The sequence below is a fragment of the Sinocyclocheilus grahami genome, unplaced genomic scaffold (assembly GCF_001515645.1).
Source record: "Sinocyclocheilus grahami isolate Dianchi unplaced genomic scaffold, SAMN03320097.WGS_v1.1 scaffold491.1, whole genome shotgun sequence".
NCBI lineage: Eukaryota > Metazoa > Chordata > Actinopteri > Cypriniformes > Cyprinidae > Sinocyclocheilus > Sinocyclocheilus grahami.
The window spans coordinates 737,877-764,500 of record NW_015505670.1 but is presented as its reverse complement, the minus strand read 5'-3'; the positions used below and the strand labels follow the sequence as shown (position 1 = coordinate 764,500).

Here is a 26,624-nt window from a genome sequence, read left to right as displayed (position 1 = left end):
ATGATATATGAATGGTTTATGTTCTTTATCATCACTAACAACTCAAAATCACATCAGCACATGTGCTCACACTCATGCAGTATCTTAACACTGCCCAACCGTTGTTCTTTCAGAATCTTCGTACCTATTGTAACCTTTGGGTTTTTGTCAATCTGCTGTGCTGGCTTCTGTAAAATATTCCAGCGAGTTCGTAAGGAGCGCGTGGAGCATCTGCAGGCTCAAGCTCGAGCCGTGGATCAACGGACCGTCTACGTCATTCCAATCTCTCTGTCTGAAGATGAGCTGCACAGACCACCGCACTACAGCACTGTACAGTTCTACGAGCCGCCTCCTGCTTATCATGAGGTAACCCTGAAGATAGTGTGGAATGTACTCTTAAAAACAATTCAGTGGCTTTGTAAATATCACAGTAATAACTAAGTTCATTATTATTAATAAGTTCACCCCAAAAAATTAAAAGTCTGTCATCATTTACTCACCCTCAGGTTATTCCAAACCTGTATGAGTATCATTCTTCTGTTGAACACACACACAAGATATTTTAAAGAATAACTGTCTGACTTTCATAAAATGGAAAAAATACTATGAAAGTCAATTGGGACCATTTACAAAATATCTTCTTTTGTGCTCAGCAGAAGAAAGAAACTCATACAAGTATGGAACAACTTGAGGGCGAGTAAATTATTACAGAACTTTAGTTTCCTAGATTGTTTGGAGTTGGAAATACCAAATACCAATGCCTAAAATTAGTTTTGGACTAATTTTATATAAACAACTAAACTAACTAAATATGCAACTAACTAAAATATACAACTAAGTATATTTTTAAGATAAACTTCATATTTTTGTTAAATTCAATCAAAATATTTGAGAAAAATTATAAAATTATAGCCTACCGACCAGTTTCAAGAATCACAATTACTCATTTCAATATTTTTCAGCTTTAACATCAACTTAGTGTATGTGTGCTATTGCTTGATAACAATTGTCAATTTTTTAACAGCTACATTTTTAATGTATTCCAATGAAATAGCTTTGCTTTACTCATAAATATTGGTTTTAAATTGGCTTACTCAAATGTGTGAGTCAAATTGGGTCTTATAGTGTCCTCAATTTTATTTGTTATGGTACCAAAAGTAGTTATTCTTATCTACTTCATTTTTTCAGTTCATAAGGTATATCGATTCATTGATTTCACAGCTTTAAAATGTACTCAATATGTTAAAGTGTAAAAGGTTTCACCCCAAAAAAACAATCAGTACATTAACTTTAAGTTGTCTAGACCATCATTTATTGTATCTTGTCCTGAAATGTTTAAATGAGCTTTTTGTCCTCACTGTTAATGACGACGCATCATTAATTCCTGCTTTTGCAGTTAAATCTGAAGCCCGAGGCCTGTCCTGTGGAACCTCCTCCTGCATATTCAGAATCTGTCTCGCCACCCTCACATTCATGATCACACCAAACATAAGCGCATCTCAAGCACTTGGACTGGTTAAAAGAAAAATAAGAGGCAACGTCATATTCTCATGACTTTTCCAAGGACTATTACTCAATGCAAAGGTTTAAATGGTGAGAAGGAAAATGTCACAGTTATAGTAATCTGCGATTCTGTTGGGATTTTGAACATGTTCTACAGGGTCACAAAGAAAGACTGTTTTGCACGATGAGCAGCAGAACTTGTTTAAAGGTTTAAAAGTATATATATATATATATATATATATATGTTTTGTGAATATTTATACATTTTGTACATGCAATAGCCTTTTTGTTAACTTGTGAAAAACAGGTTGACCTGTTGTAAACTGTATAGCTGAAAATGTATGATAAAAATAATGCATAAACACTGGCTCTTAATAATGTCCTGAGAGTATGTTAAAAGTTAACGAGAGATAATAAATTATATGTAGTATAAGCCATCTTTCTGACTGTCTGGAAGCTCACTCTTCATGGTCAACATGCCACCTGAGCTGCACCCTCAGAAGCCAAAGTCCAGCACGGTTACAACAGAGGAGGTGAAGCTCCGCCTCCTGCATTACCACTGCCACTGTCCTCATGGTCCTACGCAGATATAAGCCAATGCATTTATTATTACTCATAAAATGTGAACCATCACATTTAGAATTCACAGCTTTGGCTGTTCAGAAGGTCCATTGACAGTTACATGCACACACAGTCACATAAGTGCAATTTTGTTAGTAAACAATGTAAAAAATAAAATCTACCTCTTCAAACGCTTTAATGTCAGCCAAGGTTATATAACTGCATACAGTTACATTGCTTACAGTTTCTCTCTTTGTCTGTCCATTTATTGATTTGTTATTAATGTAATATTAAACATTTGATTGAATTAATTGATTTATTATTAAACATTTACCACCAAATTAAATTATGTCAATTCATTCATTTACATGAGCTACTTTTAATTCAGAACGAATATCTTATGATTTAAGAAAATACAGAATGATGATAATCAAACTTCAGAACATTTCAGATTGTGGCATGTTTTATATTATATCCAAATTCAAGAGGCTTAAGAATTCTAGATTAGAAAACATACTTAACCCATTTTTACTATCATCTTCATTTCGCATGCTTCACAATCTATGGAAAGACAGAAGTGTAAAAAAGAAGCTTTTACTGTGTCTGGGTTGTAAGTGCAATGGAATTATGGTTGCAATGGAATGTTTACCAGTACAAAGGTCTACATTAGTATTGTACTGGTAGATAAAATCTTACGTAGACTGTTGTCCTTGTACATCACGTCTTAAGTGGAAAAAAAACATAAAACACGCCCATGTCATCATATCATCACATGACAAAAATATTCTCAGAAATGACACCAATAATCTGCCATAAAGTATGGAATCATCCACTTCCACTATACCTACAGAAACATAAAAAGCTAGCTTTGCTTGTAGTTTACTGGATAAAATATGTTTTAGATGAAGTGAATAAAGTATTGAATATACAAAAGGAAGACTGTGGGTACAGTGAGGCAACTTCATGCATGGCCTCTCACTGTTTTCTCAGAGCCACTGGGTCAATAAAAGTAAATGCCTGAAAATATCAAGTTCAACTTGACCTACTGCAGAGAATGACCTGCTGTCAGACTATAAATTATTTCCTCTTAATAAATAGTTTGGCCATTTTTACAGGTTACCCAAGAAGTTGCCTCTTTACCGGAATTCGTCCTGTATTCATAAATAACTGCAGGTAGCAAATAAGGAGGTGCATAAATACACATTTAATTTGCATAAGTGAGTTCAAGGGAGATGTTTTTTTAGAGACTATACAGGTTAGTTACCCCCCCCAGAGAAACACTATGGAACTCAGTAGCTACTGCCAACTGTTTGGTTACCAACATTCTTCAAAATATCTTTTGTGCTCAAGAGAAGAAAGAAACTCATACAGGTTTGGAATGACATAAGAGTGATTAAATTATGACATTTCATTATCCCCTTAGGTGAGAGGATTTAAAGTTGTTGTTGTTGTTTTTTTTATGAAACGCACATAACCGGATAGTTCGGTTCCTGGTATCTGACTGGCCAAGAAACACCTATTTATCATATCACTGCGCATGTGTTCCATAGAGTATCATTGTGGCATGGCAACGCACTATATTTTCTAGCGGAAGGATGTAATTGAACGAATTTGGCTATTAAAATACGTTTGAATGAAAACTTGTGTCCTTGGTATTTATTAATATTTAGTTTTATAATGTTTTATAAAAATGCACTCTAGGTTATGCTGTATTATTGTTATTATTATATTCATGGTTAAAGAAGTTGCAGCTACTGTAATGAGGCGTACAAAGTACGGTATTCACAATATAGCGTGGTCTCTCGTATCTTGTTTCTTAAATCAAATGAAAAAACCGTTCCCTCCAAATAAACAAGCCTTTACTAAAGATTTGTTTATGGTCTCTAAACAATACAATTTTATTGACATGAAAATACCGCAACATTTTTACAGGTTACCCAAGAAGTTGCCTCTTTACCGGAATTCGTCCTGTATTCATAAATAACTGCAGGTAGCAAATAAGGAGGTGCATAAATACACATTTAATTTGCATAAGTGAGTTCAAGGGAGATGTTTTTTTAGAGACTATACAGGTTAGTTACCCCCCCCAGAGAAACACTATGGAACTCAGTAGCTACTGCCAACTGTTTGGTTACCAACATTCTTCAAAATATCTTTTGTGCTCAAGAGAAGAAAGAAACTCATACAGGTTTGGAATGACATAAGAGTGATTAAATTATGACATTTCATTATCCCCTTAGGTGAGAGGATTTAAAGTTGTTGTTGTTGTTTTTTTTATGAAACGCACATAACCGGATAGTTCGGTTCCTGGTATCTGACTGGCCAAGAAACACCTATTTATCATATCATATTTTTGTAGGTCGAAAAGTGAATTAAAGTGAAGCTATCGTGTTGCTCTACATACCACACTCTCGACGACATGCAGGCATACAGCAGGGTTCCTCAAATCTTGCCCTGGAGGCCCAATGTGCTGAAGAGTTTAGCTCCAACCCTGATCAAACTCACCTACATGTGATTTTCTAATGATCCTGAAGACATTGATTAGCATGCTCAGGTGTGTTTGATTAGGGTTAGAGCTAAACTCTGCAGGAAAGTGGATCCCGTGGGCCAGATTTGAGGATCCCTGGCATACAGCCTCTGAAGTGATATATTTGTATATATTTGGGACAAACTCTGCTCTCTGATGGTGAAACCGGTTAAATAACGTGCTCAGGAGAAAAGTGGATGTGTGGACAATTTGTGAGCTAACCTGAATTTAAGCTGATAAATCAGTGCATATCTTTATGTTTCCCTTTCACAGACAGAAAAACACAATATATCATAGAACAATAGCAGTTAATTCTATGTATACTTTTTAAATTTAATTCAGAAATTTCATATTCAAATCTTAAATTTAAAAAGTGACAGATTTATATGGATGTGTATGGGTGCTACTTTAGTTACATTCATAGTTAACAAAATTAGCAACCAGTGACAGAAGTCCAAATGACAGGCACTTGCTACACAAATGCCACAACGCCACTAACTGAAGACAAAGCAATCTATAGTCCTTGACTAGGTCACATTTAGGTTTTAAATAAATGATTTCCTCTAATTGGCTGAAGCTATTTATCCCATTCATTGAGAATAAAGTCCGGTTCTTGTCTGTGTGGAATCAGTGTAAATCTGGACAGTAATTCATCAGCAATACAGATATTGAAGCCAAAAGGTGTATAAAATGCTGTCAGTATTTTTTTCGGATTTTGATTAGTACAGTCTTTCAATTAATGATTCATTTATTTCCCTAAACATTTTATTTCAGAAATCAGGCAATTTACAGATTGTTCTTCTAATCATACACTGATTTTGCACATGAAACATGACTACTATACAGTATCCGCCTCTAGCTTATTCCATTATCTGATATATAGAAAATGTAATATCAATATCAAAACTTAAATCATAACACCTTACACATAGATATAAATGATAAAAAACACATAAGTAAACAATAGCTGCCAGTATTCAAGCCAAATATCATTGGCATGAATGATAATCAGTGAATATAAATTGGCACTTGAAGAATGTTCAAATCGTAATAGAAAAAGTAGAGAGGGTTTGTCTTTAAGAAAAAGAGATATTTTCATCCAATAAGCATATACAGCATTAGAATAAATACGTCATGATGTTTGCTGCGAATAAGATCAGATACACAGATTTTACACCAACAGCATCTTCAAAAATATTTATATACAGATCTTAATGTCATGCTCTAGCACTGTTCTTCCCTGCAATTCACAGGTTCTTTTCCAATTAAAGTGTAAAAATTATGTTTGGTCCTTTCAAACTTGTTTACAAAAAAAAAAAAGGTTATGTAAATACAGTTCACAATGTTTGATATGGTGATCTGTGAAAAGAAACCATGTGAAATCAATATATGCTGCATTTAGTGACACCTTCTGCACAGTATATTGTGTGCAAAATATTATCTGCCCGCTGTTTCTGTTACTCATACCTCTTTCAGTGTGCTTTCAGTCTTAATATGATCACCTTTCAATATATTCCTGCGCTACATTCAGAAAAAAATAGTTCTGTAATGTGGATGTATATGAAAAAAACTGTACAAAAGTCATGTGCCTGACACAACAACAGGAGCTGAGCAAAATAGAGCCTTATAATAAAAATATAATTCAGGGATGAAGCACTGTCCAATCATCTACCACCCATGCAAACAGAATTAATGTAGGCCTGTACTAATCTGTCAATAATAAATCAAAACTATTTTTTAAAAACATAACTTGTTAAATTTACTTAAGAAGCAAATCTGCATAAGATTTGTTTTTAGAGAATTCATACAATCATTCAAAAGTTTGGGATCGACAGATTTTTGAAGTCTCTTATGCACATCAAGGCTGCATTTATTTGATAAACAATACAGTAACAGTTGTGAAATATTATTACAATGTAAAATGTTTTTAAAAATTTTATTTTAAAATGTAATTTATTATTGTGATATTAAGGTTGAATTTTCAGCAGTGTCAGTGTCAGAAACATTTCTTATTATCATCAGTGTTGAAAACAGTTGCACTGCTTAAATGTTATTGTGGAAATTGTGATACATTTTTTCAGGATTTAGAATTTATTTTAAACATTCTATTAAAAGCATTTTTAAAAATTCTATTTAAAGCTTTTATTTTAAACAGAAATCTTTTGTTACAATATAAATGTCTTTACTGTCACTTTTTAATCAATTAATCAATTATTAATTTCTTAAGATATTACTGAGCCCAAACTTTTGAACAGTTAAGTATATATTGACTTTAACTTTGTTAAATAGTTTTTTGTTTGTTTTTTTACCCTAAATCTAACAACAGTTTGAAAAGCTTACATTTAAATTAACAACTACAAAAAACTATTTACCAATAGTAATTTTTAATTCAAGATATATTCTACAAAATATAGTCTTGTCTTACACAGTTTAGTTACTGAAATAAATGGATCTTTTTCCTTAATAGATTATTCTTTTTAACTTAAGGATGTTCCGATATTTTGCTTAAACGATTCAAAAAATAATCTCAAATTTCAAAAATGCATCTAAACTGAAACTTGAATGCTTACTGTAAACAAAAAGATGAGACTGTAGCTAAACTCTGACACAAGAGTCAGCTATAAGCTTGGTTCTGAGGGTGTAGCCGTGTTTGTAAAGGATAATAGACGAGGATTTCACACACTCACACATGCACTCATATAAGCTCTCTGATCAGCGTACACCCTTGGCACGAGGTTGATGATATAAACCAGTTAACACTGGTATAAAGTGTCGCATGAAACATCCACTAGTTGCCACACTGAGCTCTAAAAGACCCACCCAACCGGAACCCACTGCTGAGCTCCCTTTAACGTCTCTAAGGAGGATTTGAGGTTGCTGTACGCCTGTTCCAAATCGTCGTTTACTATGGTGAGGTCGAAGTAGTGTCCGTACACTCTCTGAATCTTGGCACACTCATCCACTGACCTCTTCAGCTCTGTGTCCTGTTGACAAGAGGCAGACTCAGATTTTTAGAATGGTCAAAACTAGAGTATAGCTTTCTAGTAGGGAATACAGCTACTGAGTGGGACTTAAACGTACTGTTTTCTGTTTGGTCACTCCTGCCTCCAGTCCAGATCTGTTCATGGCCTTCAGCACCTCAAACTCAGGGGCTTTGATGAACACCACATACGGCAAAAACTCTGATGTCCTGAGGACTTTTAGGGCCTATGGCAAAAAAAAAAAATCAAGGAATCAGAATCAAAGTGTTTTTCATGAAATACTACAAAACAGCATCACATGCATATGAAATCTCATGGATGTTGATCTTGTCCTTAGTTAGAGAGTCCCTTACCTGTGGGTTGACGTCCAGGATACAGATGCGTCCAGCTTCCACTACTTCATGGATGGAGTCAGTCTTGGTGCCATAGAGGTTACCATCATATTCACCATGTTCAAGATAGCGGCCAGCTTTAATATCAGCCTCCATCTTACTCCGGGATGTGAAGGCATACATCATATTCTCTCTATCTGCTGATTTGGGCTTCCTAGAGGTGTCTTTGGACAGTTACAGATTAGCACTACATTTTTATTGTGCCCAAAAAAATCTCTCACACTAAAGGGAAGAAATATTTACATCAGGTCATGATCATGAACAAGTCTGAATTAACCGCGGCTTGTGTACTGCATCATCCCTGTGTCTGTCACGCGACTCTATTGCCCTTTCGGGCTTGGACTGATGGTAAAACTAACAACATTATTAACTGTCTTGATATTTACTTTGAAAGCTGAAGCTCGCGATTATGGTAAGGGGCGTTACATTTCCGACGCGTGCTTGTGGTGTTCAGCCAATCACAATGCACTGGGTCAGCTGGCCAATCAGAGCAGACTGTGCTTGTCAAAGGAGGGGGCTGTTTGAGAGAGGCGGGGCATAGAGGACCTACAATAATGTACAGTATTTGAAAAATAATGTGTTTTTTGAACATTAAAGCATGTCAACATATTCTGTTACACCAAATACACAAAATAATGATCTTTAAAATAGCATCATATGACCCCTTTAATTAAAAAGAAAAACAAACCTGCATTTTTTGTAGTTAAATACATCATTTTCTTCTTCTTCTTGCCAACCATTCCAGTGCAGAGATTGGCTGTAATACACAGTGATATTATGTTTTGACAAATATTTACAGCATTATTGAACTTTTAACAAAGTTTGCATCTTAACTGTTTGCACTGCTTTATGAACGTTTGATTTGAGGATTAGACATCGTTTATGTTCATATTAAATCCACCAGGGGGCGGTATGCACAAATCAACCATTCAACAGGGTAGGCTCAAAAAAAACTATTGAAAGAATTTGAAAAAACAAAAATGAATACTTTTATTCAGCAAGGATACATTAAATTGATCAAAAGTGATAGTAAAGACATTTATAATGTTACAAAAAAAATACAAATAAATGCTGCTCTTTTAACATTTTTATTTAAAAAGTCCTGGGGGGAAAAAAATCAGGTTTCCACAATAATATGAAGTACCTGCTGGTGAAAGGTCAACTTCTTTCTTCACAAAAGCTTTCCTCTTCTCCTCCAGAAGTTGACTGGGAATCAGGCCAGCACTGCCTCCCTCTACACGACGTGCCTGTGGAGATATCATGTACAAACAAGTTTGTTATAATTTTACCAGGCTGATCAACGTTTATAAAGAGATCTTTATATTTTAACTAAAAAGCAGACGTGACTTTAGGTCCTCAAAAAAGGTAAATGAACATGTCGTTTTAGCACAAAGACACTGTAGTGCTTCTAAGTTGACCGACTAACCTGCCACCAGTTCACATCTTCCTGGTTAACAATCTGCAGAATGTCTCCACATGAGACCTTTAGTCCCGCCTCCTTGCAAGGGATGAGGTTGTCATCGGCAGGGTCATAATCAAAATGGCACTTCACAAAAACCTGTAGAGACAAGGATAATCGTGATCCTGACTGAAATATACTTTGCGTTAAAGTTATCAATGTGAACTATTTCCTATGCTGGCTGGGTAGATTACTTACAGATTGTAGTCTGTTACTGATTACAAATTGCACGACAGAAATTGCTAGAGTGTGCAGCTCCATAAAAATGGAAGACTTTCCTAATGTATATAAGCTGTAAAATGTTTTAATAAGGAAAATTTAAGGGAGAAAAAATAATTAGGGAGAATCAATAAATGATGTATAATTTACTTAAATTGTGTGAATAAGTAATCCAGATTACATAATTTAATAATAAGTAATAATAATAATTTATGCATTTAACAGACGCTTTTATCCAAAGCGACTTACAGTGCATTCAGGCTATACATTTTTTACCAGTTTGTGTGTTAGATTACATGTAATCAGTTACTACCCACTACCCAGCACTGACTATTTTCAATAATTCAAAATCTGAAAATGATTTAAAACAAATGTAAGAAATGAGTTAGATTTGTAAAGAACTTATTCTAAGTCATTTAATAAAAAATATTTTAACAGTCCATCTGATAAACCACATCAAACAACTATATATTTGTAGTCTGAAATAGTAAAATGCTAATAGTGTCTACTGAAACCGTCTACAACATGCTACTACATTCAAGCTCACAATCCCGTCTGCTATCACAGTGAACACATCTGGCTTTAACTGAGAGTGAGACTGCTGCGGTCACTCCTTACTCTGGTATCCATGACAACCACGAAAGAGCAGCAGAGAAAAACAAGAGGAAAGTAGGTAGCAGTGATGTGCATATGTGGAGCCACAAAACCTCTGGTTGCCTGAGACATAATATCAGGTGTAAATGGGGTCACTGATGCCCTGTGCATGCAAGTACCCTGGCAGTGAGACACTGTGCATGTCCCATTATGTATTTAGGGGGAGGAGATGGTACCTGTCTCGGGGGATATGGCTCCTGGTAGCTGGGAAGGATTTTGAGCACCACACTGCCACTGGTCTCCTGCAGCATCTCCTGCAGCACACGAGGGTCGTCACCCACCTCTCGCCCGTTCACCTCTTTGATGATGTCACCCACGTGGAGCAGACCCTGCTGGTCGATCATCCCCCCGTGGAGAATGCGGGCGATCACCAGCTCTCCGTTCTCTATACGGAACGTCACACCCTGACAAAACAACATGACAACAAGTCAGAAACAAGTAGTCAAAACACTCTAAGCACATTTTGAATCTGAACAATGAATTTCTGTGACTTTTTCATGACCTTTATATATTAATTTACTATTTAAGAGTGGAGCATACTAACAAAAAAAAGTCACTGTACTCACTGTAGAATTTTATTTAATGAATATTAATGTAATAATAAGAATATATATATATATATATTAAATAAAACATCATGAATAAATTTAATTTAATCAACATACAACGTATATTCACTACTGGAATTTTGTATAATGTATATTAAAGGGGTCATATGACGTTGCTAAAAAACATTATGTTGTGTATTTGGTGTAATGCAATGTGTTTACGCGGTTTAAGGTTCAAAAAACACATTCTTTTCCACATACTGTACATTATTGTTTCTCCTCTATGCCCCGCCTTTCTGAAACGTGTCGATTTTTACAAAACTCATCGGTCTGAAAAGCGTGGTGTGCTCTGATTGGCCAGCTATCCAGTGCGTTGTGATTGGCTGAATACCTCAAGCGTGTGACGGAAATGTTACGCTCCTTACAGGTTCAGGAAACTTTCCTTCGTAAAATGCGCTGCTCACACTCGAATATTTGGGTTGTACTGTTTTGGAACAGTGTTGTAAATAAAAATGTATTACTAGTTGTGTTCTCTTTTGGAAGACCAAACAAAGTAGTTTGGTTATCGCAACGAAACACACAGCGTCTCCATGACGTGGCAGCGGCAGCAACAATACTACAGCGAGAATAAAAGTTAAGCCTTCTTTCTTTGCATATACATTTGGGCGGTGTTATGCAAATCTTCCCACACAGTGACTTTATTTATACATTACTAATATATGGAAATATGATATAATATATAATTCTATAATTTCATGAATATAAATATATATTCACTAGATACATTTTGTAAAATGTATATTAATCTCTTATTTTATACAAGAGCATAACCATAATAATTTTGTTTAATCCTATAACTATGCTTTGCTATAAAATACAATATTAGTATTATAATTTCATATAACATTACTATTATATAAAAATTATAATTATAGAATTTAGTTAATATACAATGTATATTCACATTTTCATATTTTAGAGCACAGCATAAATATAAAATGTATATTCTCTATAGAGATTTCTAACCCCCATTTCTGTGAGTTATGCTAGGCATGGAAAAAGTTTTGTTACTGTGGGAACCAATGTCAAGATAAAGGCTGTTATATCTTGAGTATGAGAGATTAGCCAAACTGAAAGCCTGATCTGCACACAGAAACACTCAGAATGGAATCTTACCAAATGCTCTCCAGCCACTTTGCGGATGCCCACCATGCGGATGGCATCAGCTGGCACCGGTACACTGTTGACGGGCGGCTCCATGAAAGCACAGGGGCTCGAGGGCGGAGTCTCACACGTCTGAGTGGCCACAGAGTCATGTGTCTCCAACAGAGACTGATCATCAAAAGCACAGCATGTCAGTCATTAATCAGACTGTCTATTATTCCCATTGCATTTGACAGGTTTGTTGATCTGCAGCTGTGTACCTGGAAGTGTGGCTGGTTGAGTATGCGTGACAGCTCTGCGGCGGTGTTGCTGCGGTGTGTAAAGGGGCTCAGCTCTCTCAGGATGTCCTGCACCAGCTCCACATTATTATCCCTCACAGCCTCCAGTCGTGTCTCCTCCAGACTCTCTGCACTCTAAGAGATCAGTCAGCTTTTAAGGGCCATATTCATCATCAGTCATTGGTTTGTCATGAGAGAATGCCTATTTTGCTACTGTGGCTTTTACTTCCACAAGATTATTTTTTATCTTATTTTATTCATATTCAGATATATATAAAATACATTTATCATGTATTTATTCTTATACTCATTATTTACCATTTACTCATTTATGTGTATGTATCCCCATGTTTCTTATACAATATCATTCTAATATTTTTCAGGCTGATACTGGTTAAGATCCATCCCCATACAGGATAGTATAACTTTTAAGCCACTAAAACAACATCTCCCATATTTATTTTCATCTGTAGACTCGCAGTCTTTTGTTTCATACAAATACAACTGCCGCCTTCTTGTGTCTCAATTATTGATTGTAGTGAAAATTACACCTGAGGACATTGGTATTAATATCACTGTAATATTGTTGCAGTGTTTGCCTTTTTTTGGAACTTTCTGAACTGTTTTTTTTTTTTTTACTTTCTATTCATCAAAGAATCGTGATGTTCTATAAATGTAGATCTACAAATGTTCTGTAAATGTTAATTCTACAAATTAAGCAGCAAAAACTGTTTTCAGCATTTTATAATAATAATAAGAACCATTATTAGTAGTTGAACATCAATAATAATTGATAATAATTCTGTTTTTACTGTATTTGTAGTTAAATAAATTAAGTCTTGGTGAGCATACGAGACTTCTTTCAAAAACATTTAAAAAAAATCTTAATTATTCCAAACTTTTGACCAGTAAATATAAATTCATTTTAACTTAATTTTAAATCAATATTTAATAAATGTATTTAACTGTTGAGCAGTAATAAGTGAGATAATGTACAGTCATTAAAAAAAAAAATTTTTTTATTCAATAAAGGCTGTTTATGTTTGGGGCTGAAAACTGACCACTGGGCTCTCCATGATGCCCTTGAGGAAGATAAGATCCAGGTCATTGGCGGTGGCGGAGCTGGTGCTGTCACTCAGTATGTCCAGCACCTGCGGCACTGCTGGGGGGGGGAAGACAGAGGCCTGATTATGTAGCTGCTTATGTGATACTGTGCTCTTTGATCAAACACATACTCACACAATCTGTTTTACAGTATATTTACATCTTACCATATGGACGATATTAGGTCTTTTTTAAATGTACAGCTCAACTGTATATGAAATATGAACTTGTGGTAAAATTGTATCAGCATTTGCCTGTCGTTTGCCACACAGTTTTTCCAGCTTTACAGTAAATTTTTGTGAGAGCAGTAAGAAAGCTTTCTTCAGTTTTCTAACTATTGAAATTTGACTGGGGGATGTCGAGGGACTGACCTTTTAGGGTAGATCACAGCACCTTTACGATAAATAATCAACTCTAAGAGTTTCATCAGAAGTACACAGTATTTATTAACAGACACTGCAGTGGATCTCCAGGGAATGATATCAATGAAGCTGGATATGCCTGTGTCTGTGGCACAAGGGTGTCCATGTTTATAAGTACAGTGGCAGGAAAATCCTCACACAAACAGTCACATTACCTTCAGTGACCATTATTTCTGTGATTCATCTGTTATGATCGATACAGTTTTTGCTCGACTTCAAATACTTAGAATGATTGAAACTACTTTGTTGTGGCTACTGTTTACACCACAGGCACAAAGCAACAGTAGTTTGCTGCAATAAGACTGAGCCGTCTGCATTAGGGACCATGGCGGTGTATATGCCGTAAATAAATGCTTTTATATTACATGGAAAAGTTTTTAAAGCTTTTTTCATTAAAACAAATTGAAAACTCTTTTCTTTTCACTCTTGGAAACATTTCACCATACATTTATGCTTTACTTGTTAAACAGCAAAGTGGGTATTTAGGATGGACAAAATGCTAACTATAACATCAAAATGTTTAAAGCATCATTTTCATCACCGTTATTTCCATCACAGAATGCTGTTATAACACAATACATGATTTGAAATGTGATGGAAATGACAATGGTGGAAATACACAACTGGTTCAAAAGTAAAAGACATCTCTTGTGATGCCTGTATGTTCACTGTTGGACATTGTTATTGGATATATTAAACATTAAACAGTGAGAGTGTAAAAAGTGTGTTTTATATGTTTATTTTAAAAAGTCGGCAGGGCCAAAAACACTTTTATATATGATGATACTTACCATGCTCTGTGCCGGTGGCTGCCACAGGCATGATGTTTGAAATCTGCAACCAAAGCATCAGAGAGAGAGATCTAACATTAATATTTAACATCGTCATTAGACTAGAGGATAGAGTAAGTATAAGCAAAGGAAAGATAGGGAAAGAAAATAAATTTAAAAGAGTGGGAGCATTTACTAATAAGCTGTGGTTGCTATGACGATATATACAATAAAATGAGATATGCAGTCTTTGTGTGTGTGTGTGTGTGTGTGTGTGTGTGTTAAAAGGTGGGAGGGAGAGAATGAATGGTTTCTAGGGGGTTGCTTAGATTCAGCCCTGTCATCCAAATGAAACCATGACAGGGAGCAGGTGCACTGGAGACACGAGTTACAGGAGGAGGAGAGAGGGTGGGAGTGACAGAAGTGCTAAGAGTAAGACTGAAAGATTTTTTATTACATATTTATTATAGACTTTCTGGAATATTTGATTCCGATTGGTCAATCACTGCATACTACAAATAATAATTCATATAATTCTGTATAAATGACCGCTGTGCTGTTCCGGGCAATAGATTTATCTATCACTCCACAGTCTCTTTATCCCAATGTAATAAAATCATTTCTAACAACTAAAGCAGTGATTCATGTTATTAGGTTTATTATCAGCATGGTAATGCTCCATCTGTTGGTCAATATGATGAAATAGAGCTGATACAGGGTCCTGATTACCTGCTATACTGACCACTGACTGTACATTATGTCATATAACAGACTGGTGGGCAGATGGACAGACAGACAGACATGGATGGATGGATAAGATTCCAATTCAGTATGACACACAGTCCATAAGGTTCTCATTGCCATAAGTTCCTGCTCTGAAACTGTGTAAACAATGTCCCAGTAAGCAGTAATCCCTCAAAGACCTGAAGGATCAGAGGAGGTAAAGACCTGACACAACTTCTCTCTCTCTCTCATTTGAGCACGCAAACACACACACACACACACACACATACAAATGGCTAATCCAACAATTATTTTCTAAGTCTGGACATCTGTTGTGTTTTTGTGACACTTTCTCACAAGGAGGAGCTGCGCTGTCAATCATATTACAAAACAGGATGCATTATGTAAGATATGTACTGATACAGCCCACAGTGAGCAGTCAATTAGCCGTGTTTATGCTAGAGAAGATTACACTGCCTTCATTACTTAAGCTCAAAGAGGGCTCTTCCCATCGGAGCATTAACAACAAACCATTCTACTGACATTATGAGGTTTTCAACACAAATAGTGAGAACAAAGTATTCTCAAAAATCCTATGCAACCATGAACCATTTGCACATACACTGTATGACGGAGGTGGTTGCTATAGTGATTCTTTTTCTCCCACATGTTACGTAGGTTATGAGCTAAGTGACTAGTAGCCTACTTCCCTATAAAGGGGAAAGTAGCTGCTATACATGGAAGTTGGAATGGCTTACTTAAGAATCTGGACTATCTGATATCTTCCCAAACATGTTTGACTTACTTTCTTTCTTTTTTTTTCAAAAGATATATTTTGAGAAATGTACTTGTCCATACAATGTTAGTTTATGGGCACCAAAACTGTTACCAACATTCTTCAAAATATCTTCTTTTGTGTATCGCAAAAGAAAGAGTCATGCAGGTTTGGAATGATATGAGGGTGAGTAAATTAAACATGGGCCAGAACAGTTCTGAAATCACTTAAGAGGGTTTAGCTGAGCTTCAGTTTAAAAGTCTGTACTCAATGTATTTGAGGTAAAAGAGTAAACAAGGTCAAATAAGCCTACTTTAGCGGTATAATCTGCTTTTTGGAAATAAAAATAATAATAATTCTCTTCTTCTTGCAATTCACCTTTGCTCTAGCTTGTTTTATAGTGTCGTGTAGCTTTCTAATAACTATGAATATTGTTATCTCTAGGACAAATTCCTTATAACTTGCTTTGGATAAAAGGATCGGCAAAATGCATAAATGTAAATTCCTGGAAAGACTTTGATTGATGACTTATTCTATTCACTTTAATATATACAAATACAAGGATTTTGCTGGGCTGTCAAATAAAATCACATTTAATCAAAGGAAAGTGTGCTAAAAAAAATCTTCTTTTTCAAATTTGGATTTTAATAAGTGCAATATACAAGATCTAACTGTAGCAGTTATATAAATCAAACATAAAAAACATGGGCACTTTGATGATGTGGTTTTGTGATGCTAGTGTGAATCTGTTGTTGATGTAGCTGAGATCAGTCCCAGTGGGATGGAGAGGTCAGACTTCACACACACCTCTGTTTCACAAGCATGACAGGGTTCAGAGTGATGCTGCTATACTGGGATGAAGTGTCAGTTCAGTTCAGGCAAACATTGAAATGGAGTCCAATGTCTCATCTAGCTCATTTCAAGCAACTCTTTTCCTGCAGGTCTTTATTAATGGGTGTTGGCTGTGCTTTGTTTGAATATATAGGTGTTGTGATTGTGAATGCCTCAAGCACCTCTGATTTTTTTGTTGTTCTACTAGTTATTCCACCATCTTTAATCACAGACACCCCCCAGGGCTCCATCTTCTTTGCTTTTATTAACCCACACAAAACAAACAGGCTTTATTGTTAACCTGCAGGCACAATAACAGGACATGAATTGCTTCTCTGATCAAGCTGTTTGCTTAAAACTTTAAAAATTGAACATCAAAGTTAGCACAGTATTAGCATATTGATATTAATATTAGCAATGTTGCAGAAGAAAAAAAAAATCAAATTATAGGGTTACAATGTAAAATAAAATACCAAATAAACAGGGGGTCCCAAAAAGTAATTGAACTGCAATTAAAATGTCCAAATAATCTGCAAACAAATTATGCTAGTTATTTTAAAGTGTTCAAATCAGTGTTATTTTAGTATCACTGAGATACTATTGTAGTTTGTGTTCATAATTTCAATTTTAGATTTTTCATTTATGTTTTAGAAAAGTTTTAATTCGTTTTTTTTTATTTGTCTATACAGTCATTTTTATTATGGTTTTAGTTATTTTAGTACATAAAAAATGATAATTGTTGCCATGGCATTATTGAAATAAATAAATATAGATAGATAGATAGATAGATAGATAGAAATTATATATATATATATATATATATACAGTAAAATACACAGTTAAATAAAGATTAACTAAACTTATATATATATATATATAAAAGTTTAGTTCAAGTGTTATTTTAGTATCACTGAGATACTATTGTAGTTTGTGTTCATAATTTCAATTTTAGATTTTTCATTTATGTTTTAGAAAAGTTTTAATTCGTTTTTTTTTATTTGTCTATACAGATTATGGTATTATGGTTTTAGTTATTTTAGTACATAAAAAATGATAATTGTTGCCATGGCATTATTGAAATAAATAAATATAGATAGATAGATAGATAGATAGATAGATAGATAGAAATTATATATATCTATACAGTAAAATACACAGTTAAATAAAGATTAACTAAACTTATATATATATATATATATATATAAAAGTTTAGTTCATCTTTATTTTATTTCAATCAACAACATTTTTTATATAATAACTCTGGTCCAATTTTTGATCCACTATATTTACTATGTGTATTGTTTCAACTAAATAAATAAATATATTTAAAACAGAACTCCTCATAAACAAAGAAAACTATTTTTGGTTGGGCCAGGTAAAATAAAAAAATGTTTATATACTGTATACATTTAAATGTACTGTATCAATTTTATATATTTATATATTTATACTTTTAAATGTTACAATTTACAAAGTACACATTTAATACATATTTTTAAATCATTTGTCAAAATAGTATTATTTTATTATATTAGCAATAATATGTGGAATTTATAAATTATTAAAAATTATTATTTCATCTTGGTATCATATTCAACCTATTCTCACTAATATTACTGTCAAGTTCATTCAACTGCCTGAAACTATAAATGCAAACTCAGCATCTGAGTGAGATCCCCTGAGAGAAAGTGTGAGGGGGTCTTCCTCCAGCCCTTTATAAAAAAGGAGGGGTAGTGAATTTATCATAATTTAGCGACTCCTGAGCCCCCCCACCTTCTTTCTTGCAGACCCCGCTGAGCCCCCTGCGCTAATGGCACCCTGGTCTGGCCCAGCCCACATCACAAGCAGCCATACTCTCCATCTGCTCCCTCGAGCCAGAAAAAGGCATGTCCCATCTGTCTCCAGCACACACAAATAGGTCTACGTCCCCTTTAAGAAACCATAACGAGAAGCTGAGACTATGCCTGATTATTCTTTGCGTTTAATCACATGGTTTTGACAGCACATAAATATTCATATGTATTAACGCTTTAATCTTCTACTGTAATAGTATCATGAATGTGTTTTTAGTGCACTCACCAATCATTCAAATAAAGCACCACCAACTATCATCTGTCGGTTATTAATATTATTTTTTATTTCTTTGTGCTTTTTTGTTGTTGTTATTAAATGAGTGCACTAGACAAACCACTTCACTATGGTTTTGAACACCATTTCAAAATGTCTGACACCTAAAATAAGGGAATAGAGGTAATTTCAGCACATAAATATTCATATGTATTAACGCTTTAATCTTCTACTGTAATAGTATCATGAATGTGTTTTTAGTGCACTCACCAATCATTCAAATAAAGCACCACCAACTATCATCTGTCGGTTATTAATATTATTTTTTTTTTCTTTGTGCTTTTTTGTTGTTGTTATTAAATGAGTGCACTAGACAAACCACTTCACTATGGTTTTGAACACCATTTCAAAATGTCTGACACCTAAAATAAGGGAATAGAGGTAATTTGGGGCACAGTAAAGTGTCCCGTCCCAGAGCTGTTATAATAAATATCAGACCTCTTGCAACGGAGCAATCAGATTAGAGGACCAAAACTAATTGCTGTATAATAATGTCCCCTAATCTTCATATTAATGTTTCAGCCACTGTTTTGTACCTTTGTTACATCCCAAATATATTATAGCTGAATTTACATACAAAAAAATTACAGTATATTTCTAAATTTTGATCACTGGTTCTCTTACAGTTAGGCATGAATAATTTCACAATACATTTTATTTTAATAATACTGAAGTGCTGATGTTAGTGATGATTTCATGATAATGATTTCACTCACCAGCAACAATATGGACGGAACGATACCAAATATATATGATGCAGCCTTAATTTCACACAAAATCAGCATTCACATCTGAACTTAAATATGATGAATGAAAGAAAATCATGCGGATGAAGAACATCTATAACCTCCAGACTCATTAAACAACGGATGAATTCATAATTTTACTTAATTCCTAACCACTTAACAACAATAAGACGACAACAATAATATAGTATAGCACAGCAGATGAAACGATTAGCTTGAATGTGTTCCATTCAGTTCCTGAATGGAACACACGTTTAGAGGGATGCGTCAACACACAACATACATAGCTTTGAAAATATGTGTATCGTAAAAAGAGATACTAACCTTTCCTTTATCGTAGACGCTTCGTAACGTTGTTTTGATTATGTGAGAGGTGTCTGAACCGCTACAAAGCATCAAATCAGAGTCTAGCCATTGCGTAAACATAAAGGGGCAACGCTCAAACGTCTCAGTAGGTGGGACCCACCAGCTGATGTTTGGCTATAGGGGCGTGTTAACAATAGAATGTTCTCGACAACCCGCTTTAAATGTTCTTCACTCATTTACATAACAGTGCCAATCAGTTCAGATAAGATAAGATGCAGTTGCAGGTTCAGCAGCTAAAATTTATTTTACTAACTTGTTTAACGTGTTATATAAATATATAAACAGACCCTCGCAGCATTAAATAAATAGCTAATAATATAAGTGTTATGTGTTAACTGTTATTCATATAAATTGCTGTTAAAAATGTAATGAGCAGTTGCTGTTTTTGTAGAATGAGACGTTAGCTCTGACTTGTGGTCAAAAAATAATAATAAAATAAATAAATAAAATAAAATGAAAGTATTTTGCCGTACATGCTGTGCTCTTGACGTGTCTAACAGGGATCTCTTTTATTTTACAGGAGGGACATCTGCTGGTCATTTAGAAATCCCCTTATAAAAAAGAAAAACAAGTATTGAAAATGTACTACGATGTATCAAACTATTTCATTTTTTTTAAATGACTTGTTCTTTTTCTTTATGGCATATTGTACAGCTTGTTCAAAAACCACCAGAGCAAAAGAAATAGCCCGATTCAACCAATAAACTTTTAATCACATAGAATAATTTACATGGTACAAACAAAACTCATAATTTCTGTATGACACAATGAAGTATACAATTATACATTTCCATTGATAGTTCCTATTATAATATATTATATACAGTTGTTAATGAGATTTGTTCTGTGCACATGAAAGAAAAGAGAGGATGTGTTTAATAAAGAGGTGGATGAGGTTGATGGTGACTGGTTCTCATTTAGTTGTCTGAAGGTTTTTTGTGGGAGGCACAGGTGGGCTTAGCTCAGGACAAGCAGCACGGGGGTCACTGAACTTCACCACATATAAGAGTCATCATATCTGAAAGAGATAAATGTAATTAATACGCAATCAACATTGTCATTTTTTCTGACATCAATACGGCATATTCCCTATTCAGTATGTTTTCACTGATAATATTTCACCTTCAATCTTTTCATTAATGCTGCAATTTCTGTCAGTGATTTACAGTTTTCAATTAGTAAGCACAGTGCGATTTCTTCCTTTTTGATGCCTAATTAAATGTCAAGGCCTTTCAAATATTCATTGTGCGTCATGTTCCCGAACCCACTCCCTTCCTGACAGACAGAGAGAAAAGAATCCCATCTGTCCCCTGTTTCCTCAACAGGTGTGAAAAATTCATGAGTTGTTCCTCCTTCCTATTAACACACAACCCATCACCCTTCATGAGTGTGTTCCTCGAGAATTTAAAAAACTGCATTTACCCCAAATACCTTTAGATTACTATTTACATCAGGAAACAATCTTATTGTTGTAAGACAAGTCTATTATTATTTAACATTAAAATTGCAGTTAAAGTTAAAAGAAAGACTCCCACCTTGATCTCTGTTTGTGCTCTGTGTCATCTCCGAACAGCAACTCAGTCATCACATCCTCCGAGGTGGACCTTTTTCCATACCTGAGTGTAAGAAATATGACATTTTATTCCCTCATTACTTCATTCCAGCCATGTAGCTTAGCTGGGAACATTTCAGTACTGAAATAATGATCTCAAATTGCTCACACAGTGGGCTCATTGTGGTGTGTGAAAGTGTCGGGAAGTGAAAAGAACTAGTCAGCCCACTTTATCTGTCAGACACCAATCACTGATACAAATACAAACTGTCTTTTCACCCAAGACGTTATGAATCTAATTTAGCAGTTAAATGTTTTTTGACCGCTTGACAGCTGAATGTGCTTGAGACACGTCACCTAGAAGACTCTGACATTGATCACACAGATGAAAGGTACAAAGCCTCTATATCTTCAGACAAACCATGACTGTCAGTTCTAAAGAACATTTACTGGAAATTGAGAAAAAAGTTTTATTATGGAGCTGAGTCAATAATACTTGACTTGTTCGTTTCTCTCAGAACGGCATCTTCAAGATGAATAGGCCTACATTGAAAAACATCTAAAGGGCAGTGTTTGGCACTCAAATCCACAAAGCAATTTCATGCTCAGATTCCTCCTCGATAGATGCCTACGAGCAACATCAATGAGTCTGAGACCAAACTAATGTTTTAGTTATTTCTGAACCATGAGCTCTACAGAATCTCACCTGCTCCCCATTATGAACGTCAGCAATACTTTGTGAAGAGGCCAGGGTTCATTTAATGCAGTCGCGACTGTGACGCACACATGGTTTAGCTGCTTGAACCATCATGTCTGTTGGTTTTATCGTAGATATTCATCAGAGATTTTCATTTGGACCTCTTACCGGCAAGATTTAAGGTTCTTTGGTGGACTAGCAGGGCATTGGAACGAGATGAGGCTGACATTAGGTACTCTCTTGTAATAAACTGGAATTAAAGTATATTGAGGGGAGAAAAATGATTTACTGTATTTTTTTATATTGGAATGTGTCGCTCATTGTCTGAGTCCTAAATGTCAAAGGCTTGTTAGAAGACTATAAATATGTAAATAAATGTAGTCCTCTATAGAGCAGGGCTGAGAGAAACATCAATCTATGACAGATGAGTAGCCTATTCAATCTCAGAGGCTTCTCCGAGGTGCACTGTTTGGGTTTTATCACTCAGATTTGTTATACGAAGAGCCTTTGGCCACTAAAAAGTGGACCATAATGCAATTTCAGAATCCTACTGCAGAACTTGGACATTTTTCCTGACATATTACTGAGAGATGGTGCAAAGATGCCAGAGGGAAATCATTTGTATCATGGCTACCTGTTCGAAGTCCGAAGCCGGGTGGGGTGATAAGAACATTTTAAGCAAACACGCATTCACAGGTGCATTTGTCTGATACACCGCGTGACTCTCTCACCGTTGTCTCGTGATGAGGTTGATGTAGTGTCTCAGCGCGGTGTAATATTTGGCGAGTTCCTCCGGAGGAGCGTCATCTCCGGGATTCTCTGGTTTGGGCGGATAGGCGTCCACAAAGGTCCCGAGACACAGGAGCACGCAGAAGAGGACAGTAGCGATGACGGTCCAGGGTTTCAGCATGATGGCCATCTGAAAAATACAAATCGCGGGTTTTTTCCTTCCATTAACTAATGTACAAGAAGACTTCTTGTGGTTGCTTTAAAAGAAACTGCGTTTTATAAGAACAACAACAGGTGGAAGAGTAGTTGCGTCAAATACAGTTTTGTAATAGCTTTGCGAGTTAGTAGCTGTGCACATTGCAGTCAGCACCACGGCAAAAACTTCATTTTTTAACACTAATAAAAAATACGTCTTTGAAATTGGGAATGATTTGTCGGACCGATTATCCAAATCAATCAAAATTCAAAAACACACTAGATCAAGACTTTGAACTGCATTAATAAACGAATCACTTTAAAATGTGTTTAAAACCATATGATAAAAAAAACTTTTTACGAAATGGAATAATTGTGAATAAATAAAATTTATTTTTTAATGTTAATCTAGGCTATCGAACTTTGTTTTCCCCCTAGCAGCTCATTAAAAGTAGTATGAGCGTCAAAGTGATTGCTGTCCATGGTGCTGAATGTGCTCGTACTAATACATATAACACACTGAAAGCATCTTTTGTATCCGACATTAAACACTCAGAAATCATTTTACAGTAATGAAAACAATAAAGCCTAGATTTTCCACTAAAAGCCAAATTTAGCATCTTTCAAATGTTAAACGCAAGTTTTGATATGGCACCTTCACATGCAACTTACTTTCAGCAGCCAAAGGGTTTAGGTACAGTTATTTCTCTGGACTGGAACCTTGAAGATTCTTGTTCCAATGTTCTTTTTTGCGTCTCCCGATTCTTAGCGAGGTCTTTCAGAAATAAGGAATTGTCCACTCACGGATCTGTTCTATCCTGCCCGCACCTCAAGCGCTTTATATACGGTGCTGCGCCTTGCGTAAACACGAGACGGGCGGTGGAAGTGACAGGAGCTCTGCCCCCAGCACCACATCCAACGCCAATCATGAACACATTCGTAATACACCTCACGAGACATTTTCATTAAGATCATTACTGATGTTCAGCTGCAGATCAATTACCTGAAACTGAGACGTAATTTAAAACGAATATCTTATTCTTTAAGCTTGCACATGTAGGACATGATTGTGTACATATGTATTATTAATCAAGTTGCTTATTAATAAAACCCCAGTCTTTATGAACAGATAGCAACAAGTGTCTGTCAAGCAATTTTCATCAAGTTCAGAGTGTCTTGAGTCAGTAGGAAGTTTCTGATGAAAGGAATTAAGTTCGAGTGGCCTTCAGTATACAATAAAAACAGTAGATGACGCTCAAAGATTACCTTGATTGCAGCGGCTAATCAAAACTCAGACACGACTAATCGAGCAATCAACTGTAATTCTTGCTTTTTCTACTTGACCCTTTATCAAGTTAACAACACAGACCGCTGCATTTTGGACTACCTGTAGCTTGTTTATTGAAGATGCAGGACAACCACCTAGCAGTGCATTACAATAGTCCAGTCTAGAGGTCATGAATGCATGAACTAGCTTTTCTGCATCAGAAACAGGTATCATGTTTCGTAACTTGGCAATGTTTCTAAGATGGAAGAATGCCGTTTTTGTAACATGGGAAATATGATTTTCAAAAGACAAGTTGCTATCTAATATAACACCCAGATTTTTGACTGTAGAGGAAGTAACAGTACATCAGTCTAGTTGCAAATTGTAATCCAAGAGATTCTTGGTCAAATAAGTAATATCTCTGTCTTATCCTAATTTAATAAAAGAAAATTATTGGTCATCTAATCTTTTACATTTTTAACACACTCTGTTAGCTTAGAAATAATATCTTTGCAATCATGTCAACGATATCGCTGGAAATGAAGTGTCCCCAACTAAGCAAGCCAGAGGCGACAGCGGCAAGGAACCAAAACTCCATCGGTGACAGAATGGAGAAAAAACCTTGGGAGAAACCAGGCTCAGTCGGGGGGCCAGTTCTCCTCTGACCAGACGAACCAGCAGAACGGAAAAATCAATATAAGACGTAATAAAACAGACGATGAATAATATTAACAGCAATTATTATATGATGCAATCAAACTTGTAGCAAAATGTGGTAGTTCTGTATGTTGTTTCAGGGTTGGCATCATCTGAGGTCCTCTGAGGGGTTGCATCATCTCTTCTCAGGTGTTCTGGATCCAGACTGAAGCTTGTGTGAATCCTAGTTACCACGGGATGTTAATCCCGTGGCAAAAGACAGAGAAACAAATACAAACATAATTAGCGTAGCTGCTGTTCCAACCAAGCAAAAATGATTTGTTTAACCCAAACTAATGAATAATAATGTGCATTTGATTAGATATAACTGCAGTAAAAGATTATGACTGCAGTAAAAGATTATGAGATGCATTATTTGAATGCTTGGCCAAAGAGATGTGTCTTTAATCTAGATTTAAACAGAGAGAGTGTGTCTGAACCCCGAACGTTATCAGGAAGGCTATTCCAGAGTTTGGGAGCCAAATGCGAACAAGCTCTACCTCCTTTAGTGGACTTTGCTATCCTAGGTACTACCAAAAGTCCAGAGTTTTGCGACCTTAGGGAGCGTGATGGATTGTAGCGTGGTAGACGACTAGTTAGGTACGCAGGAGCTAACCCATTAAGGGCCTTATAGGCACGTAATAATATTTTGTAACTGATACGGAACTTAACAGGTAGCCAGTGCAGAGACTGTAAAATTGGGGTAATATGATCATATTTTCTTGACCTGGTAAGGACTCTAGCCGCTGCATTTTGGACTACCTGTAGCTTGTTTATTGAAGATGCAGGACAACCACCTAGCAGTGCATTACAATAGTCCAGTCTAGAGATCATGAATGCATGAACTAGCTTTTCTGCATCAGAAACAGGTAACATGTTTCATAACTTGGCAATGTTTCTAAGATGGAAGAATGCTGTTTATTTAACATGGAAAATATGATTTTCAAAAGACAAGTTGCTATCTAATATAACACCCAGATTTTTGACTGTAGAGGAAGTAACAGTACATCAGTCTAGTTGCAAATTGTAATCCAAGAGATTCTTGGTCAAATAAGTAATATCTCTGTCTTATCCTAATTTAATAAAAGAAAATTATTGGTCATCTAATCTTTTACATTTTTAACACACTCTGTTAGCTTAGATAATTTAGAAGTTTCATCTGGTCTTGTTGAGATATATAGTTGAATATCATCAGCATAACAGTGGAAACTAATCCCATATTTTCTAATAATATTACCAAGGGGCAACATGTACGTATATTGAAAATAGCAGAGGGCCTAGGACAGATCCTTGTGACACGCTATACTTTACTGGTGATAATTGAGATGACTCCCCATTTAAATAAACAAAGTGGTAGCG

At 35.4% G+C, this 26,624-nt stretch overlaps 2 protein-coding genes and 1 long non-coding RNA gene across 4 annotated transcripts in view; all 3 read right to left on the bottom strand.

Annotated features, from left to right (window-relative positions):
- Positions 1-1,756: 1,756 nt before the first annotated feature.
- Positions 1,757-2,776, bottom strand: LOC107554096 (uncharacterized). Its single transcript, XR_001605029.1, has 3 exons — positions 2,740-2,776; positions 2,566-2,604; positions 1,757-2,061 (listed from the first exon to the last, which is right to left on the bottom strand). It is a non-coding gene; the product is annotated as an uncharacterized lncRNA (long non-coding RNA).
- Positions 2,777-6,815: 4,039 nt separating this feature from the next.
- LOC107554082 (MAGUK p55 subfamily member 2-like) lies at positions 6,816-20,199 on the bottom strand. Its single transcript, XM_016236466.1, has 12 exons — positions 20,088-20,199; positions 14,583-14,625; positions 13,327-13,427; positions 12,248-12,400; positions 12,000-12,155; positions 10,452-10,679; positions 9,370-9,501; positions 9,088-9,190; positions 8,636-8,700; positions 7,905-8,117; positions 7,652-7,777; positions 6,816-7,554 (listed from the first exon to the last, which is right to left on the bottom strand). Exons 1-12 carry the CDS (start codon positions 20,187-20,189, stop codon positions 7,378-7,380), a joined length of 1,599 nt encoding a protein of 532 aa, XP_016091952.1. The 5' UTR covers positions 20,190-20,199; the 3' UTR covers positions 6,816-7,377.
- Positions 20,200-20,962: 763 nt separating this feature from the next.
- The window catches only part of LOC107554138 (peptide YY-A), a 48,937-nt gene continuing 43,275 nt past the window's right edge, over positions 20,963-26,624 (bottom strand). The window contains exons 1-4 of one of the 2 annotated variants that reach the window (XM_016236553.1): positions 23,975-24,104; positions 23,110-23,297; positions 21,665-21,745; positions 20,963-21,147 (exon numbers count right to left, since the gene is read on the bottom strand). In XM_016236553.1, the coding sequence (XP_016092039.1) occupies positions 21,123-21,147; positions 21,665-21,745; positions 23,110-23,297 (294 nt within the window). In that variant the 5' untranslated portion in view covers positions 23,975-24,104 and the 3' untranslated portion in view covers positions 20,963-21,122. Of the gene's footprint in view, positions 21,148-21,664; positions 21,746-23,109; positions 23,298-23,974; positions 24,105-26,624 lie in introns of those variants that run through there. The other variant, XM_016236554.1, reaches the window with a different exon arrangement.